The following is an 18,255-nucleotide window of genomic DNA, read 5'->3' as shown; positions in this document are numbered from 1 at the left end:
CGATGTCTGTGTCCACGCCCCCACACGGTTCGACGGTAACCTATTTTAATAAAAGCCGAAGGGCATTTCGTAAGCGCTGCGCCACTGTGACGTAACAAAGAGAGGGTAAAGTACGTAAAATGATAAGAAAAACAGAATGGCATGTGTGCAGTATGTGCTTGCGAATGATTCGAAATAGTTTCGAAAACTGCGTACGTTGGAATTAAACAAGAAAAAAAAGCGCACATTGTTTGCTAAGCAATAAAAACTATACCTACACCATTGCACCTGCGCTAAATATGTACAATTTTGAGTACGTGATTATACATTTCGTCATTGACTTATGACGTAACACTGGGTTTATCAACACTCGAATCGTCACTTGGAAAATAACGTGTCTTCGTCCGACTCCCCGTTCTGTTGGTTATTCAGGATCACGTGGTAAGCTGTAAAAAAATATTGCATAAATTCCAGACGTTGAACGACGGAAGGTAATTTCATTCTTCGCGCCACAATTAAATATATTTGCTTTTTGTTGTTACAAAAAAATGGGCGAAAAAAAAGAAATGGCGCTCCAGCTCCACCTTGTGTCGGTTTTCTGCCGGGAACGAACCACCCGACCCTGAAAATGCTCTCTATCTCCTCCAGCGGTTTGCCTTTGGTCTCGGGAAGGAAGAGGAAAATAAAAATCATTCCCAGGAATGCGAGGCAGCCGTAGAACAGGAACGCTCCTGCGAAATAAAACGCACTCATTGGCGTTAAACGTTCCACAACAGATAAATAATAGGTTCGTCGTTTCCATAACGACCAAAAACTTCAACGGAAAAAATGTTCACAACAGTTTAACTGGAATAAGGTTTTTCAATTTATTAGACGTGCGGGTGACGTCACCATAACAGATTGCGTTTTCTGTGACTGGCGACGTCACAAACCAAGCCCGCCTCGGATTATTTCGTTTTGTGCGTGAATTTTATATTCTATCCTCAGGTTAGAAAAGCAGCAAAAACAACCATTAAATTGTTTGAATATCGATATATTGGTGTTGTTGGTTATGAGACAATGCCTAATCGAGGGGTAGATTCTGCAGCAAGCAGAAGAAATGAATCATTTATGACAAATATCACACTCTTAATCTTCCACCTTGCGTGGTAAATGTCTCTGTGATAGTGAGGAAAGTAAGGGACACGAGAACGTTGAAAATCCAGTTTGTTCCGGCGCTCAAAGCGTTCCCCGTGCTCCTCGCCCACTGAGGATAAATCTCAGAGTTAATCGTCCACGGCATCGGACCCATACCTAAAACAACACGAAACTGGCGTAAAGATTAAGAACACAATACGTTGTTACCACACAATGTACACAATTCGGCTTTCAAAATGGATTATAATCAGTTCGCACGTATGATGCCCTATATCAGTGTGGGCCAACTAAAGTTTTTCTTAGGTCATTCTTAGGTTTATTCCGTGTGCCAGAGTTATTACAAAATATCTTGATTAAACGTACATACGGAATTACAGAACAAAGTTGCTATTACACGAATAGCACAACTTAATCTTTATTCAATGCGACATGTGTGGTAGAGCAGCTTCTTTTAAAGTAGGAGTTCGTGCCCACGGGAATTTTGGTTGTGGACATGCAAAGACAGTCGTATAAAGTTGTGTTTTGTGTGGGGCCAACGAAAATTAGATCGAGGGCCAAAATAGGCTCGCGGGCCTGCAGTTGGACCACGCTGCCCTAGTTGAAAAAAGAAAAACGGAGCAAATACTTGGAAATAAATGCGTTGGACAGAAGAAAAAAGTTAGGGGCAACACCCAGTATAAACAGACCGAGGTCAACCTGCACTTTATGACTTATAATACAATGGCGTTTTACCTGGGGCAAAAAACGCGAGGTACAAAACCATGCCGGCCATCGCCATCCATGAGTACGAAGTTGGGCAATAGTTGGAAGCAAAGTAAGGACCTTGGTCATGCACCGATGAACACTGACCTCCTTCGGACACCTGTAAAAAATTAAAAAAATGTATAGGCCGTGTTGAAGAGTAATCACTTTTTGGATTTCCAGAACACATCACAGAAAAGGTATTTGATGATGTGAGTGAACGAGGACCAAACAAGGTTATTGCAAAATCGTCCGAAATGCCAAATCGTAAGAATATGTATATTTCGCCCTTAACCCTTATTACAAGAGCAAATAGTAATGTTAACAACGTACAGCGCCCTGCTTTGTGTGGAATTGCAATCAGGAATTTATTTTTTATGTGCCTTAATTTGTCAAAGCTGGATTCAGAAAACATGTCCCAAACTTGGTCACTGGCAACAGACTTCATAATAGTTGATTTTAAAGTTGGAAATTGAACTCTTGTGTATTTGATTACCTGATTGTTGTTGGGGTCGACGGGGAGACATGACGCGTTGTAAATACTCTTGTTCCCAGCATATTCCAAGTAGCAGAATCCGCAAACAGTTGATTGCATACAAGGAGCGCAAGAACTACACAAAGAACATGAAACTCACAGAAGTGGCAATTTTGCGAGAAAAAAAACATGCAAAACTGCCTATGCCGCACTGCTTGAGAATATATGTAACCTGATGGTTAAAATAAGATTTACAACAAGATTCTGTCCATTTAATTGTTAGTTAAATTTTCAATTTGAGTATGGGACTTACGTGTATTGACCGCATGCAGAAGAAATATTGAAAACTGATGTGTCATTCCACGTCACAGGGGGCGAGTGCAATGACGAAAGGAAAAATCCGACAGACAGAAAATACAATGAAAATGTAACACCTGGAAAAGCAATGTTTTAATGCAAAACCACGGGTTCTATTGCAATATGGATGTCTATTGTTTAAATTTAACGGCTTTTATCCAGCCTTGCTGCGATGTCGGTGAACCTGATTTTCAAGTTTCAAGCCCAACGCCATTTTTTTTGTCATGGCTGAAGTGGCCAGTTTTTTTAACAATGTTAGGACAATGATATCGTACAGCGCGATAACAATTTATTCAGCTCAATTTACTTCAAAAAAAATCAAAATTTCACACCAGTGATACAAATGTTAATTATCAATCCAGGTTGTCGACTAACAAGTTGATTTTACCAGCTATGCTGATTAGGGAGAGCAGCCTTCTTCCCATCTTTTCGACCAGCCAGACTCCAAGGATAGTGAAAAGAAAATTAACGGATGCAGTAACGGCGGCAAGCCAGATAGCTAAGCTCTGTTGGCGCACACCTGACATTTGTATGATGGAAGCCGAATAGTACCTAAAAGTGGACAAGTTTAACGAATTTGACTCCACCTAAGTTTTAGCTTAAATACATGGAAAGTGTTGTGGTGAAAATGGTTCGTACATTGCAAAAAAGCCCATTCCGTTGCATAAGGTCCTGGTTACTACAGTCTCGTGACGGTAGTAATTATCGCACTGACATGCCACAGCCACGAGTTTTGTGCCGTGTGCAGCAAACAATATATTTAAAACTACTACCTTCGTGTAGTATTGTAAGTGCATATATGCACGTTCGTTTGTGGCAGCGCATATTTCAATCCCTGCATTTCATATCACTTGAGAAGAACGAATGTAATGAGGAAAATACAACAGGCTATAAAACTTGGATGTTTGTAATTAACCAGCTTCAGGAATAAATGAAATTAGGGATTTTGTGTGTAATGTTTTCACCCCTAAAGTCAATAAGCATAATGTATGTCAACGATCCAACAAACCCTTACATCACAGTGTTGATTCCAGATAGTTGTTGAAACATTTGCAAACCACAACCAACAAAAAGTGCTCTTCGAACTGCTGGATCGCTCAAGATTCTGCATAAATCTCCCTTACCTGCATCAATTTTTAAATATAATTTGTCCACGGTTTTGATGCCTTTACTCTTAAGGGAGGCAGCAGTGAATCCAGAACGGGGCAACTGGGGCCCCCAGAATATGTTATTACAATGAAAAAAGGCAGTAGAAGAAAACAGATATCTTGAGATTGATTTTTTTTGTCATTAGTGTGCTTTGTATAGTGCATAAATGTCAATTTTCTCATTTGGTGACTAAAATTGCTATAGTTGTGTTGAAATGAGTTTTTAACAGTAACTGTCCCACTGGGGGAAATTTCTGAAATTCTCCTAATATTTGAATGGTAAAAAAAGAGACTCACCAGTCCGTTTTTCATCATCAACTGCAGACTTGATAAGTTGAAATTCTCTCTCAATTTCCATTTCGTCATCTAAGATCTAATGACAACATCAATATTTTCATGTTATCCACAAAATCAATTTGTTCGAAGAGTGATTTTGTTGCAAAATATGTTCCCCAACATAATGCATTACCTTTTTAAAACACTTCTTGGCTTTATCATATTTTTCCTTCTGTATCAACCATCTTGGAGTTTCAGGCAAGAAGAGGAAACCAAAAAACTGTATGGCAGCAGGGATGGCAGCCAGACCCAGCATGTACCTGTATGAATGGTGGGTATTCAAAGTGAATAATTGTGTGCACAACAGAAACTTGTGTCAATAAGGAACAATACCCCTTAATATCAACAACATAATGCTTATATATACAACACTACACAACCATACATGTCACCCAAAATTCAGGTCTTCCAATTATTGCAATATTGTGCAACTTTATTGCAAATTATTGTTTAAACAGCACCCGGAGTTGAATTGTACTGTATTCTAATAGAATGTTTTATTTGTTTTTTGTTCATCAATGCTTTTAGTGACATATGATTTGCAAAGCAACAGGGTTTAGTTTTACAAACTACCTCCATCCATTCACTTTGTCGGCACTAAAAAACCCATCCACGCAGCTTGCGATGAACTGTCCACCAGTTATAAATAAATTATTTATAGTGACAAGGCGTCCCCGAATATGGGAAGGTGACACTTCAGCTATGTACATAGGTACCGTCATTGATGCAAGACCTAGAAAAATACCAATGCAAGGCCCAATTAGCAGAAAGTTATAGGCTGCTGCAACTCCTCCATTTTGCACTAAACTTATATAATCTAAAGACACAATTTGCTTTCAACGTTTTTTGATATGTGGGCAAAAATTGACCATTTAACCTTTAAGGTATACAAAGCAATAAAATATGTGCATACAAAATGCACAATGAAACATTGCATGAATGTTACTAAATCACCACAAGGAAAATTGGAAGAATCAATCACCTATTCCAACACCAACAACAGCCCTTCCTGACAGAAGCATTTCCTTATTCTGCGACAGGGCAAGCAGCACAGAACCCCCAGTGAATACAATACTTGCAATAAGAATGACTCCACGGCGACCCATTGCATTGTTCATGGGACCACCAATAAATGCGAATATTGCAGCACAACCAACAGTAACTGACACAATTAGCTCCTTCAAAAATAAACAATGATTTAGAATATGGAATATTTAAGAGGTTTTTTGACGTAAATATGTTTTGTTTACGTCACTGATCCTTTATATCCAAAATTATGGTGTTGGTTTTTAACTTAATGTATTAAAGAGCAATAAATTTAAGCAAACTTTTTCTATTTAATAAGGCATTTTATGACTTGAACATTTGTTGCCGAGAAACAAGGTCCTGTTTAAGGTTTACATAAACGCAATCAGCACTAAGCCAGTATATTTGACATCAGAGATATAACTTTTACATCACAGAATCACATGACAATTAATTGCAGCCAAATATGCAAAACAATGCGTTTATGAGTTTTTTATATGTTTGAAAATACTTAAACCCAGGATCATGTTTTTCAGCAAAACAATTAAAAAATTATTATATATTGCATAATGAAAATGAAGACATACTTGCCACAGGCTGCTCAAGGCAAATTGACTTTTAAGGATAATCATCGCCCCACTTACAACACCTGTATCATACCCGAACAGGAAACCACCGATTGCTGAAAATGCAGTCAGCACATATATGAATGGCTTGGTCTGTAACAACAACAGAAACAATGTATGGCCAGTTTTACTCATACAAAACAATATGCAAAACAAATGTGGAACAACAACAAAATAGTTTGTATTCGAATACTTTACTTATGCATAGTGCACCTATCTTGACCAATTAACAACAACATAATTTTGATTTGGCATGAAAATGTTGTCAATACAATAACTTATTTTATTTACATAAAAACAATAACTGTACAAAATCATAGAAACACTTACTTTTAATTTTGGGGAAGCAACTGATCCACCATTTGGAACGTCCATTGTTAACTGGTGTATATTTTCCTCATATGAACGGTTGCTAAAAACACATCACAAACATTTCAACAGCCAGTGTCATGAAATTGTTGTTCTAATTGCTACTTTTGCCCACTCTGTATATATGAATTCTCGAGGCAGTTAAACTACAATTGATTGTTTGAAACAATGCACACAGTTGTTGTTCCTTCCTGTTTGAAGGTTATATTGAGCATGCCCAGTATGACCTTTGAACAGAAAGGAAACAACAGCTCAATACTCAATACAATACATACAGCGTCGTAACACACGTGGTTATCGCAGGAACAAATATGAAAATGATAATAAAAAAATATTAAAATGTTTAGTATATTTAACGTTATTCAAAACGAACAACCTTTACTCAAAAGCTTGTGGGACGCAAACAAAACAGTGTTCTTACCTGATCAAAGTTTGTCGCTCGTTAAATGGCATATCATCAGTTAAACATTAACAACAAACGGCATTCAACGTTTACCAACAAAACAAACAAAACCAGTTCCCCCAGAATTTAAACAGGGTGTTTCCCTGCATACGTAATACACACTCGAAAACATAGAAATAAAAGCTAAAGTAAAGGCAGAAGAGAAATTTATGCAAACAAGAAACAAAATGTAGACTTCGCTTCGTAAAAACAATCATGATCCAAATAAAAAACTAAGGTCAATAAACTAAAACCGGCCCAAACCGGTTTAAACCTGCAATATTCCGGCGAATTCCGCCTATTTTTTTTGTAATTCCGCCTATTTATTTTTGTTTTGGCCAAAATCCGGAAAAACGGAAAGGGGTGAGCCTTGGTGTTTTTCCGAAAATCGACAGAAAATTACATGTCTCCAATTCCGGTTTAAACCGGTTTGGAGGTTCGTGAGGGTGCTGAAACCGGCCCAAACAGGTTTAAACCTGCAACATTCCGGCGAATTCCGCCTGGAACCGGTTATTTTTGTTTTGGCCAAAATCCGGAAAAACGGAAAGGGGTTACACTTGGTGTTTTTCCGAAAATCGACAGAAAATTACATGTCTCCAATTCCGGTTTAAACCGGTTTGGAGGTTCGAGAGGGTGCTGAAACCGGCCCAAACCGGTTTAAACCTGCAATATTCCGGCGAATTCCGCCTGGAACCGGTTATTTTTGTTTTGGCCAAAATCCGGAAAAACGGAAAGGGGTTAGCCTTGGTGTTTTTCCGAAAATCGACAGAAAATTACATGTCTTCAATTCCGGTTTAAACCGGTTTGGAGGTTCGAGAGGGTGCTGAAACCGGCCCAAACCGGTTTAAACCTGCAAAATTCCGGCGAATTCCGCCTGGAACCGGTTATTTTTGTTTTGGCCAAAATCCGGAAAAACGGAAAGGGGTTAGCCTTGGTGTTTTTCCTAAAATCGACAGAAAATTACATGTCTCCAATTCCGGTTTAAACCAGTTTGGAGGTTCGAGAGGGTGCTGAAACCGGCCCAAACCGGTTTAAACCTGCAACATTCCGGCGAATTCCTCCTGGAACCGGTTATTTTTGTTTTGGCCAAAATCCGGAAAAACGGAAAGGGGTTAGCCTTGGTGTTTTTCCGAAAATCGACAGAAAATTACATGTCTCCAATTCCGGTTTAAACCGGTTTGGAGGTTCGAGAGGGTGCTGAAACCGGCCCAAACCGGTTTAAACCTGCAATATTCCGGCGAATTCCGCCTGGAACCGGTTATTTTTGTTTTGGGCAAAATCCGGAAAAACGGAAAGGGGTTAGCCTTGGTGTTTTTTCGAAAATCGATAGAAAATTACATGTCTCCAATTCCGGTTTGAACCGGTTTGGAGGTTCGAGAGGGTGCTGAAACCGGCCCAAACCGGTTTAAACCTGCAATATTCCGGCGAATTCCGCCTGGAACCGGTTATTTTTGTTTTGGCCAAAATCCGGAAAAACGGAAAGGGGTTAGCCTTGGTGTTTTTCCGAAAATCGACAGAAAATTACATGTCTCCAATTCCGGTTTAAACCGGTTTGGAGGTTCGAGAGGGTGTAAAGTATCAAGTATATGTGTTGTGTCCAGGAAGGTATGTTAGTTGTCGGTGTTGTGCCAGCTGTGCAATAAAACTTCCACTGCGTCAGAGCGAGGGTGACGATTGCTTTCAAGTGGTGCTCATATTTTCTCAACCAGTTTGTTGTGAAGTTATGACCGCAATTCTTCTGGGCAAATGGGTAGTTTAGAATTCAGAATTGTCAGAAAGTGGTGCAGTGACTCAAGATTTGCGTTTGGTGTTTTTCATAAGCTGATAATTGGACTCTCTTTGTGGAACAGAGTTCGACTTGGCATGGGACTGACCTTTGAACACATTAAAAAAAATACTTACGCCAGCCAGCTAAGCGGAAAACCGTTACGCATGAACGCTTTGTTTTCTGTCTCGCTTGAGTGGTGGCAGTTGCTAGACGAGATGCGTCACATGCCAGTGCTGTTTCTAACGACGGAACGTACAGTTTTTCGCCGTTTTTAGCAAGGTTTAATTATTTTGGTACATATTTTTCAGACTTGTGATGCTACTGGTGTTGTTGTATGCTTACTTAGCGTGTGTTTCATTTGCTTTCAGATTTGTTACTCAATTTATTGCGTTACTGTAATGAGGATATTTGGCTTTGACTGTTTGACTCCTAAACTTTCACAAGATGTAAATCCACTGTCCGGAGTGCTCTCATGGAAACCATTAACATCAACATGTGGCAGTCCGAGCCATCGTTTTCAACACACTATTTGTCGGAGTGGGAAATACTTGTACATGTTTGGGGGGCGGGGCACCAGAGGAACGCAACAGGATCTCTGGAGGTATGACATAGACTTACATGAATGGAGTGAAGTTGAGACAACAGGGTGTAAGCCACCTTCCCTTGAAGGCCACACTGTGGTTATTCATGAAGGGAAACAATATTACTTTGGTGGTGAAACGAGCTTTGCAAGTGCCGGCGAAATCCCGCTATGGATTTTTGACCCCAAGACGAGTGTATGGACGAAAAGATCAAAGTCAAACTATCTTCAACCAAGCGCAAGGCGGGAGCACATTGCTGTTGTTTATGACAACCAAATGTACATACATGGTGGGTACATTGACCTGAAGGGACCCAGTAGTGAAATGTGGACCTACGCTTTTGATGCAAATACATGGCAACCTGTGAAGTACACTGAGCAAGAGAACTGTCCCACAGCACGCTACAAGCATGCTGCCTGTGTGTATGAAAACTACATGTGGGTATGCGGTGGCTTAAGTGGCATCACAGACCGCAACGAAATGCAGGTTTGGACTTGGGATTTTTATTCTTATACTTGGTGTCACATAAGGACAAGATCTGCACCTTGGCAGCTTTACAACCATGCCCTGTTCTTAGTTTCTGGCACAGTTTATGTGTTTGGTGGCAGTAAAGAAGATGGAGACGCATGCTCAAAACTGTGGAAAATTGCATTGAATGAAAATGCTTGGACATCAGCTACTCAAATCTGGCATACATGTCAGTTTTTGGATAAAATTAGACCTTCACCATCTGCAAATCACTGCCTAATTGCCCTGCCAGATATACCCAACAGAACAAGCAATGAAAAAAAAGTGTTTTCCAATGTAAAAAACTTTATGCCATTGTTATCAATGAAACCCAAACAAGAAAAGACTGCCATCGTTCCAATTAATCCACCTTACATTTTAGAAAAAATAATCATTCCGAAACCATCCTGTCATAAACAAAGTTTGGCGTCGACCAACGAAGATGCAGCAGGTGATAATATTAGTCCTTCACCTGAAAATTGTGAATTAGAAATATCGCTCAATGATGTCACTGCTGATGATGGTCTGTTTTTGGAAGAAGAATATTTCAGCACTGATGAAGTGATAGAGCTTGAACGAAAAAACTCAAAAATGAGACTTTTTAATTCTTCTTATCTCAATCAATCCAGCAGTGTTTCGGATAAAGTTTTGCTTCTGGATTCGGCAAAGCAAGAGAGGAAGGATACCAAAATGGGACTTAATAACTCTGCTTTTGTAAATCATTTCAGTAGTAATGACTACAAAAGCAACTTGGTTGGTTCTGAAAAAGTAAGGCGCTTTTCATATAACCTTTCGGAAGGCAAAAAAACATGGCAGCCAAAACATGAGGCTGATGGAAAATTCCAAAGCACAAGTTTCATTGAAGTGACTCCATGTGAAGGCAAAACTGTGTCCAGATATTCTTATGAGGTAAACATGAATGAAAACGAAAGTCAAAAAAGTGAAGATCATGATGAGATCGTGATAAAAAATGATCAGGAATTCACAAAAGATCAATGCAAAGAACAAACAAAACTTGAAAGCATCAAGTTGCAATCGGATATCGGTTTAACTCGTTTGCTTTTGATTGGTGGTAAACTTGGAAATTCCAGTTTAAACATAGACCGTCCTATATCAATGTGGCAGTGTCAACTGTGTGGCAATTTATAGCACCCAAGTTTCATTTTCCTATGCAGTGTTGTTATCCTGGTGAGCTGTTACACATCTATGTTCAAACTACACACATATATTGCATTTGCAGTGGAAAATTTTTATTTTTGTTCATTCACAGAGTATTTATTTGTTTTATATGTTCCTTTTTGACTGGATTTTCTTAATGTATTAATAGGCTGTTTTGATTTTTCCAAACGTGGTCTAAGCCGAACTTAACAAGCACTATATGTTAATTTTTGTGTCTTTATGTGCAATTGTCTGCAACATTTTGTTTTTCAATGAACTTTACGGTAGTTTTACAATTAACAACATAATGCAGTATTCCTCTTGTTCTTGCCCTTGTTTTTTTTCCAAGCGGCAAAACGCAATTGATTAGTGGTCGTTTGATTATTTTCCTTTTTGGTCATTTTTTTACAAGTTGCTGTGTTTCAAGTGCAACTCAGAGTGTGTTTGTTTCATATTGCATTCCGTCGCTTGCGTTTTTAACATTATTACAGACCTTTACTGAATGGTTTTGAGGTGTATTTTTTGCTTAAAGGCAGCCTAGACTCCCCGCACAAGCCAAAATACACAGGGCCACTACTTGGGATGTTGTGTTTAGAAATTGCTGAAACGGTCGACCTAAAACGGAACTGAAGCGTCACTTCCAAATAATATCACAAAGCTTGTGATACACAGCATGACTGAGACAGTTTCTACAGGGTGCTTCAAATATACAAACCTGCTTGGTCTTCGGGAAGTGTTTAGAACATCCAGGGTAACAATACGCAACGCTCAAACTTTATTAAATGTTTACCAGCAAACGTGTCAAGCACACAACAGAGTAAGGCACAAAGGTACGAAGCAAAACCAATTACAGTGGATACATGTGCAACAACTGGAATGCAAAAACATATATGTACTATTATTTCTAGTAATCGAGTGCACAAATCATGGCGACTCCACGCTTGACCCAATGTTTCTGTTCCTTGTCGGTGGGCACTTCGACGGCTATGACGTAGTTTGTGGAATGCCCGGTGGTGGAAAGGGTCCCTGCCCTGGTTAAGGTTTTGTAGATGGGACAGTTGTAGATTCCTCTGGCTGGGGTTACCCTAAAATACACGATGGTGTTGTCGTTATGTTCAACAAGAAGGTAACACCCATGAGGGAATTTTCAGTTGTGCGAAACGAACAATGAAGCCTTGTTACGTGACAAAAGTAAGACTGTCTGAAGGTCAAATATGCTTACGAGCAGGCAGCGCACGGTGGAATAAAAACGTGATATTGGCTCCTGCGATAATATGTACACGGAATGGCTTTACGTAAGGCTTTAGGCAAACACAGCACAGCAATTACATCCTTCAAGGCGGAATAAGTAACCGAAACCACAGGATTGATGTAACGCCTTTGGCGCTGAGGTTTCTTAGGCACATTTCATCGAAGAGTTAAACTGTACTTCCTGATTTAGCTTACGGCCAGGGTTCACTGCATGAAATGCCGATTGTATGTTCGTGACTCCACATTGCTATGACTACACTGCACGGAGTCACGCAACGTTTTAATTTTATGAGCTGTTGTGAGAGGCCAATTTGACACTTCCTGCTAGTGTCTAGCATTGTTTACGAATTCTGTTTCTTTTTCCCCTTCACCCAATTAACAGACAGTTTGCGTGTTCAAAAGCAAAAAAAGTATAAAAATATAAATATTTTGATCAATAAATTTCCCAAATGACGAACCTATTCCCCACTGGTATGAGCCACATTGTCGCCATATCCGTGTACAATTCTTTGGGCTTGGACTCGCCCAGTAATTGTGCGTCGTAGTCCCATCTTGCTCCCTCGAGAAAGAGGCCCCTGATGTAACAACCGTCGGTAGGACGTTCCTTTATTTCGTCAAAATGCTCAGTCAGCACCTGTGGAAAGCGACAAGTTAAAAAATTTAACTTTTATTAACGTGATATATCAATATAACATTGTAGCCATGATAGAACCGGTAATATCATTGACGTAAAATATGTAAGGGCTCTCACTTAGATCTTGCAAGCAATCAATATTATTTCACGTGGAAATGCGATCAGTCCAATATTTTGTTAGTCTTCAAATTCCAGGCGCCGTTTCGCCAGTAATCTCGCGATTTTTAAGACAAAATACAACATACGGTTAAAGAGCAAGTGGGGAAAAATGTGTGCAAAAGGTGAGAGACGTCTGAAAACAAACGGCAATATAACAAACGTGCCTTCCAAACCACAAAACCGACAGGTGCCAATCTAAATTATTAATTACCCTATGTGTTACGTCACACGTTCTTTGCACAAACAAACAAGAATTGTATTGTAACATATGCTGGACTGGACTAAGCAAAATATAAAGTTATTGTCATCACAGTCACATTTGTGGGGCAATAAAACGCCATTACAATGAAGAATGGAGACATCGATATGTTTGTACACGTACGCCATTATGAGCGTATCCATTGTTCCCAGTTGGTTTAGTATCACGGGTCCATTATGACGTATTGTAGAACGTAATTAGGTCTATACGCTTCTAAGATTGTGCTGGGGCTTTCTCCTGAAGCATTGTGACGTGTCGAAAGTGTATTGTTAAATTTCATTCTATTTTCTTCACGATGGCACACAAACTTGGAAACAATTTCATTCAACGCAAGAAATATAAATTTGCCTCAAAACGAGAATATTCATTCCAACGACAATGTGGTTATAAAAATGCTCTATGTAAAGAAATAACATCGAAAAAAAAAGTTTTTAAATTCCGTAACATTGGCAGGAAAATTTAACTGCTCCAATATATGGTTCCCTACTGTCAGGGTGCCTAATAGTTTTTTCTTACTTTAAAACCAAAGCTGATGGTGTCGATGGAAATGACTTCCTTCCTCGCATAATTCTGCAAGGTTCCAGTTAGGAAAGCTTGCGGGAAAAAGAAACCCGAAATCCAGAATACGACCGGGACGCCGTGATCGATCCAGTGTTGGATGAATTTCATTCGAGCCAGAAGATCTTCGACCCACGACGCGAGCGGTTTCAACGACGGATAAGCCTGTCATAATAAAGGGAGTTTTAATAAATTGGACTGGGGCCCAACCTTTTCTTCACCACGCATTAACGTAAGCACTATAAGCACACTGAATGCATATGATATGTTCAGGCAACGTTTTTGTCGAACTTTGTCATTAGGGAAAGAACAATTACTCCGTCCCATCCGTCCAAATGCCAATTACTGGGTGCTGGATAAAGCTTGCAACCTGTTTTTTGGTGCTGCGAGCATAAAAGCGTGTGGAATTCTTAAACAAAGAGCAAGAATTTGTTCTTCATGTGCGGACCGAATAAAAATTACTTACAGACCGGCCCCGGTCCGCGATTCCGAGAAACGGTTTGACATTTTTAACTGAAGAGAAATACCTTTCCAGACCACAGGAGTGGGACCTCGTTGATGTACAAACTGTTGAACATCTTCTCTAGGGACTCGGACATCACCACAAGACCCTTGATCGCTTTAAGCAAATCTTGTGAGGATTGTATGATGGCGTTTAGCAGCCGGTTGTACCTGAAACAGTTGTAAACTCGTAATGTCGAGAAATATGTTGTTTGCATTAGTAAGTGAATAGACGTTTTATCTTTCGAATGAAAACAGAATCGATAATACGCCTTTAAATAAATTAAAGAATCGATAATACGCGTCTAAGTTTAATCAAAGTGTTTTCCAAGACAAGAACAACTAAATCGCCACTAAGATACAAGTAAGCCCACAAGCAAAGGCGAAATATACGTATCAGTTGAAAACCTTGTTAAACCACGCCTTCCGATTTATTGCACAAGTTGTCAAACGTTTTAATATTCCAAATTCGTATCGTGTAAGATGGCAAACCCTATGTGGTTTTACGACCAACTCTACCTGATCACTTCTTGGACGAGGACAGTGTTCATTGACTCTTCGTACATAACCGGGTATTTCTCCATTAACTCGTCGAGTGGAACAGGTTTCGGAACCTCAGAGAGAATTTTCTTTGTCACTTCCTCGACAACCTGTGTACAGAAATGGGGTTAACTCTGGTGCTTTCCAAATTGCCTGCGGTTTTTGTTATATGAGCTGTCAAGGGCCGCGTTTTAGCTTAAATACTCGATGTGTGTTGAAAAATTTTTTTAGCGCTGATCGTATTTTAATGAAAAGATGGCGATTTTCAATTGGCTCCAAGTTTATATTCGCAGGATCAAGAGTATTTTATCGATAACGTTTGCAAGTTCTATATTTAGAATTTAAAACCGATCTGGTCGCAAGGATATCCCTTCAGTGTCTTCACTCAAGTCGTCGTTGCAAAATACACACACAAACAAAACGTAACCAGTTGTCCCAATATGGATAAAACGCTGTTAAATGAAAGAAAATTATAAGTGGCTTTGACGAACCTCCTCGCTTGAATGTCCGGCAGCGGACGAAGTTTTCGGTTGAAGATGAATCAGTGCGTTGAGAGTGGAGAAGCTCTCGTTCTGAGCAAATGTTATGTTCGCGTTGTCGTGCATTCCGAATATCTCCGGTGTGTCGTTGATAGGAAGTGTACGTATGTATTGGATGTAACCCTGAATGTAATTAAGTAAAAAATAACGTAAATACTTTGGCGTTAAATAACAATGGTATGAAAAAATGCAGAGGGTAATTATGTGAAAAACCACGGCAACGGCAATTTTCCGCGTACAACTATTTCTTCAATGGAAAAACTGTGAAATGTTTGCATGCGGTTTATAAAATGCATTTTACGAAAGTGATGCCATACAGTGGCACTGTAAAAGTTTCCAAGGTCAAACAGCAGATATAAGTGTTGATGAAACGAGAAAATTTCCAACTAAACTATTGGAGTGGACATGGTGATCGCGATACTCACGTTGTTGTCGCAGTCTGTGTCGATCTGTTTGTACATTCCGCTCGCAGAGTACGCGTGGTCGATTCGGAGCACAGATAAGTCGTAGAAATCGGAGAGAATGTTCATGAGGCATCGTCTGTCCCAGTCGTCCGTGACGCGACCTCCGTAGTTAATGTGGCCGGCGGTGTAGGTGAGACACTAAGTGCAGAAACCACTTTAGGTTTCAATAGAAAAGCAATAATTCTGACGCCGCCGCTAATGGCGTTGTGTACCATGTGGCGATTTTTGCAGGAAGACCGCCCTGTTAAAATACCTTTTCACAAAAAGGGAAAGGTCGGAAATTTAATGCAAAAGGCAAAACTCGGAGTGTAAAACTCTGAATATGAAAAGTAGTACCAGTTGTATAATAACTTACTTTTGATGTTTTCTGCTGGGAACAGCCTGTACTTACACTGATGATAAACGCAGTGTCAGTGTTTGAAATATTTGCATTTGCATTACCCCTAGCAAGTTATTGATCCAATCTTATCATACTATCATATCCTATGTATTGCATAAGAATTTAAAATGTCACACACACAAAGTCGAGGTTCCGTGACAGTTCACAAACACTGTTGTTTGTCAGAAGGTGCAAAGCTGTTGCTTGTTTGCATGGAAGTTGACGGCGGAATGCGAAAGAATTTTACCCAACTTGTGAAAACTAACGTAGAACTTTGTTCGTTTGTGGTTGGCAAACCTTTTAGCTGTGCGGTATAAATGGAATGTGGTAGGGATTCGATTTCGATCGAATGCTTGCAAACAATGTTCGGCCGAATTCCAATAATCAATAACGTGTCATAAATTTGCACAAATTGGCCTAAAATAACAATGCGTTTTGTATTTTCGGTGTGACGACATAATTCCATTTTCATGATTGACTGCGCGATTCCAAGCACTGTTGCTTAAACTTGAGTCAAACACATTGAAATGCAAGGATAGCTGTCAGTATATTCGGATTCGGTCAAATAGAAGAAATATTTTGAAATTTTCGGCCGAATATTTCGATTTGAATTTTAAATGCACGAATTTTATTCGGCCGAATTTGGTCCGGAACATTCGTAGAAAATAGCTGATGCGTTAAACCGCCAAATGCATAAACCTCTTACAAGGAAGTGTGATTTAATGAAGACGTTTTAAAAGCACATGTTTAGATACTTCCGCGTCAAAGCCTGGGCCACCCTACAACGCAAGCATTTTCTTGGCTGATATCAACAATTGCATATCGTTTTGATTTAACCTGACATAGGTTTGTGGCCACAAGGTTGCGCACTGGTCAGACAAACATTTGTAAAGTGGTGGAAACCAGATTAAATGTTCACCTTGAACGGGATATCTTCGTATTCGTCCAGGAACATCCTTAGCTGAGAGACGCAGATTCTCAAGTCGCCCGTTGTGAACTCGTAGGGAATGTTGAAGCCCAAGGGACCGAACTTGCGTCGCTCTAGCGCCACCCCGTGGAAGAGGCAGAGCGAGAATAGGAGGGATTTGAATTCGGAAGCCTGGCGGTTTAAATTGACATCAAAAGAGTTTATCACGAAATAAAACTTAAAAATTATAAGAAGTATGTGAAACTTGTGCGTTTGGGGGAGCAAAGCAAGAATAAAATATATTAGAATATAATTATATATTAAAATCCCAACAAAGCGATCTTTAGACAGCTCAGATGGATTGGTAGTTTTCAATTGCCGGGTCCATGGCCGTATCTTTCCAATGTGATTAATAAATATTAGAATATATTGTGAAATGGCGGAGAGCAGAACGTACAATTATTTTACGTTTGTTCCATTTAAATACACATGAAATATAAGGAAAGGGGGGAAAGGTTTTACCGATAACCGTACTTTCCAAACGGCTTCCTCATTTTACCAAATATCCCCAATATAATAAACTGTTCCGCGGTTTCCCCCGTTTCACCGACCTTGGAGCAGGAGTTGAGGAAGTCGTCATTCTGTGCGACGTAAGCCCGGAGGAGATTAGCTTTGATCCCTCGTGGAGGTTCAATCGTCATCTTGCTTCCATTCTGGAGGATGGAAACCGGAAACTGGTTGCTAGGCATTGACGTCAGCCACAGGCGGAAGTCACGATGGACCTGAGAGAAAAATCATAAAATGTTTCAAGTATACGGACAATGTTTACAAAAAAAACACAAAAATCTTGGTGGAAATGAAGATCGGAAACAAATGTAACGGAAGGTTTATTTGAAATTGTTTAAAATCCATTTCTAAACACAAAATACCAATGTATTTCGTAATTATGGAGTTATTTCGCAAGAAGTTATACATTTTTACATAACCTTGTCGAACAATATATGTAAAATCTTACCTTATCCGGATCTATGGACTCAATAAGCCTCTCCAGACTTGGCATCCAACTTGGAGCGAGATGGCAATTCTGGAAGAAGACCCACTTTCCTCGGTCCATGGCGCTTCGGATCATCGCCTCAGCACGTGGACCCTGGAAAATATAAATGTATCAGAAAAGGGCACCAAAACACAGGGCGAGGGATGAACACGCAGACTGAAACGTCATATTATTAAATTGTAAAGAAAATTATATGAGAACAAAATGTTTATCAATCTACAGATTTTAAACTTTTGACAATTTCATGATTTTCACCAATTTATTTTTATTTATGATGAAACCATGTACCAGTGGGTAAACGCTTTATAAAGATAATAGGACACAAAACTTATTAGACATGAACAAAGTACTAGCCGCATA

General features: G+C 39.6%; 3 protein-coding genes across 4 annotated transcripts in view; 1 reads left to right on the top strand and 2 right to left on the bottom strand.

The window, feature by feature from the left end:
* Window positions 1–288: 288 nt before the first annotated feature.
* On the bottom strand, window positions 289–6,717 carry LOC145912662 (proton myo-inositol cotransporter-like). Its single transcript, XM_083000214.1, has 15 exons — window positions 6,616–6,717; window positions 6,156–6,237; window positions 5,787–5,918; window positions 5,156–5,351; window positions 4,747–4,906; window positions 4,307–4,433; window positions 4,135–4,210; window positions 3,705–3,813; window positions 3,078–3,241; window positions 2,646–2,766; window positions 2,354–2,468; window positions 1,849–1,978; window positions 1,120–1,272; window positions 564–710; window positions 289–425 (listed from the first exon to the last, which is right to left on the bottom strand). Exons 1-15 carry the CDS (start codon window positions 6,645–6,647, stop codon window positions 358–360), a joined length of 1,812 nt encoding a protein of 603 aa, XP_082856340.1. The 5' UTR covers window positions 6,648–6,717; the 3' UTR covers window positions 289–357.
* Window positions 6,718–8,776: 2,059 nt separating this feature from the next.
* On the top strand, window positions 8,777–11,147 carry LOC145911331 (uncharacterized). Its single transcript, XM_082998642.1, has one exon. The coding sequence runs from the start codon at window positions 8,803–8,805 to the stop codon at window positions 10,639–10,641; it is 1,839 nt and encodes a 612-aa protein (XP_082854768.1). The 5' UTR covers window positions 8,777–8,802; the 3' UTR covers window positions 10,642–11,147.
* Window positions 11,148–11,417: 270 nt separating this feature from the next.
* LOC145911321 (dynein axonemal heavy chain 1-like) overlaps window positions 11,418–18,255 on the bottom strand; it is a 61,566-nt gene continuing 54,728 nt past the window's right edge. For both annotated transcript variants that reach the window (XM_082998629.1, XM_082998630.1), the window contains 10 exons: window positions 17,857–17,988; window positions 17,453–17,623; window positions 16,854–17,033; window positions 15,517–15,693; window positions 15,044–15,214; window positions 14,532–14,662; window positions 14,039–14,183; window positions 13,470–13,676; window positions 12,360–12,535; window positions 11,418–11,735 (listed from right to left, as the gene is read on the bottom strand). In XM_082998629.1, coding sequence (XP_082854755.1) covers window positions 11,555–11,735; window positions 12,360–12,535; window positions 13,470–13,676; window positions 14,039–14,183; window positions 14,532–14,662; window positions 15,044–15,214; window positions 15,517–15,693; window positions 16,854–17,033; window positions 17,453–17,623; window positions 17,857–17,988 — 1,671 coding nt within the window. In that variant the 3' untranslated portion in view covers window positions 11,418–11,554. The remainder of the gene's footprint in view (window positions 11,736–12,359; window positions 12,536–13,469; window positions 13,677–14,038; window positions 14,184–14,531; window positions 14,663–15,043; window positions 15,215–15,516; window positions 15,694–16,853; window positions 17,034–17,452; window positions 17,624–17,856; window positions 17,989–18,255) is intronic.

The sequence above is a fragment of the Ascidia mentula genome, chromosome 8 (assembly GCF_947561715.1).
Source record: "Ascidia mentula chromosome 8, kaAscMent1.1, whole genome shotgun sequence".
Taxonomy (NCBI): domain Eukaryota; kingdom Metazoa; phylum Chordata; class Ascidiacea; order Phlebobranchia; family Ascidiidae; genus Ascidia; species Ascidia mentula.
This window is presented reverse-complemented; position numbering and strand designations above follow the sequence as displayed.

Coding starts and splice junctions, on each gene's coding strand:
- LOC145911331 (XM_082998642.1), top strand. CDS start 8,803: ATGAGGATATTTGGCTTTGACTGTTTGACTCCTAAACTTTCACAAGAT.
- LOC145912662 (XM_083000214.1), bottom strand. CDS start 6,647: ATGCCATTTAACGAGCGACAAACTTTGATCAG. Junction 3,242..3,704: donor TCTGGAATCAACACTGTGAT/GTAAGGGTTTGT, acceptor GTCCACTTTTAG/GTACTATTCGGCTTCCATCA. Junction 426..563: donor CGGCAGAAAACCGACACAAG/GTGGAGCTGGAG, acceptor ATTTTTTTACAG/CTTACCACGTGATCCTGAAT.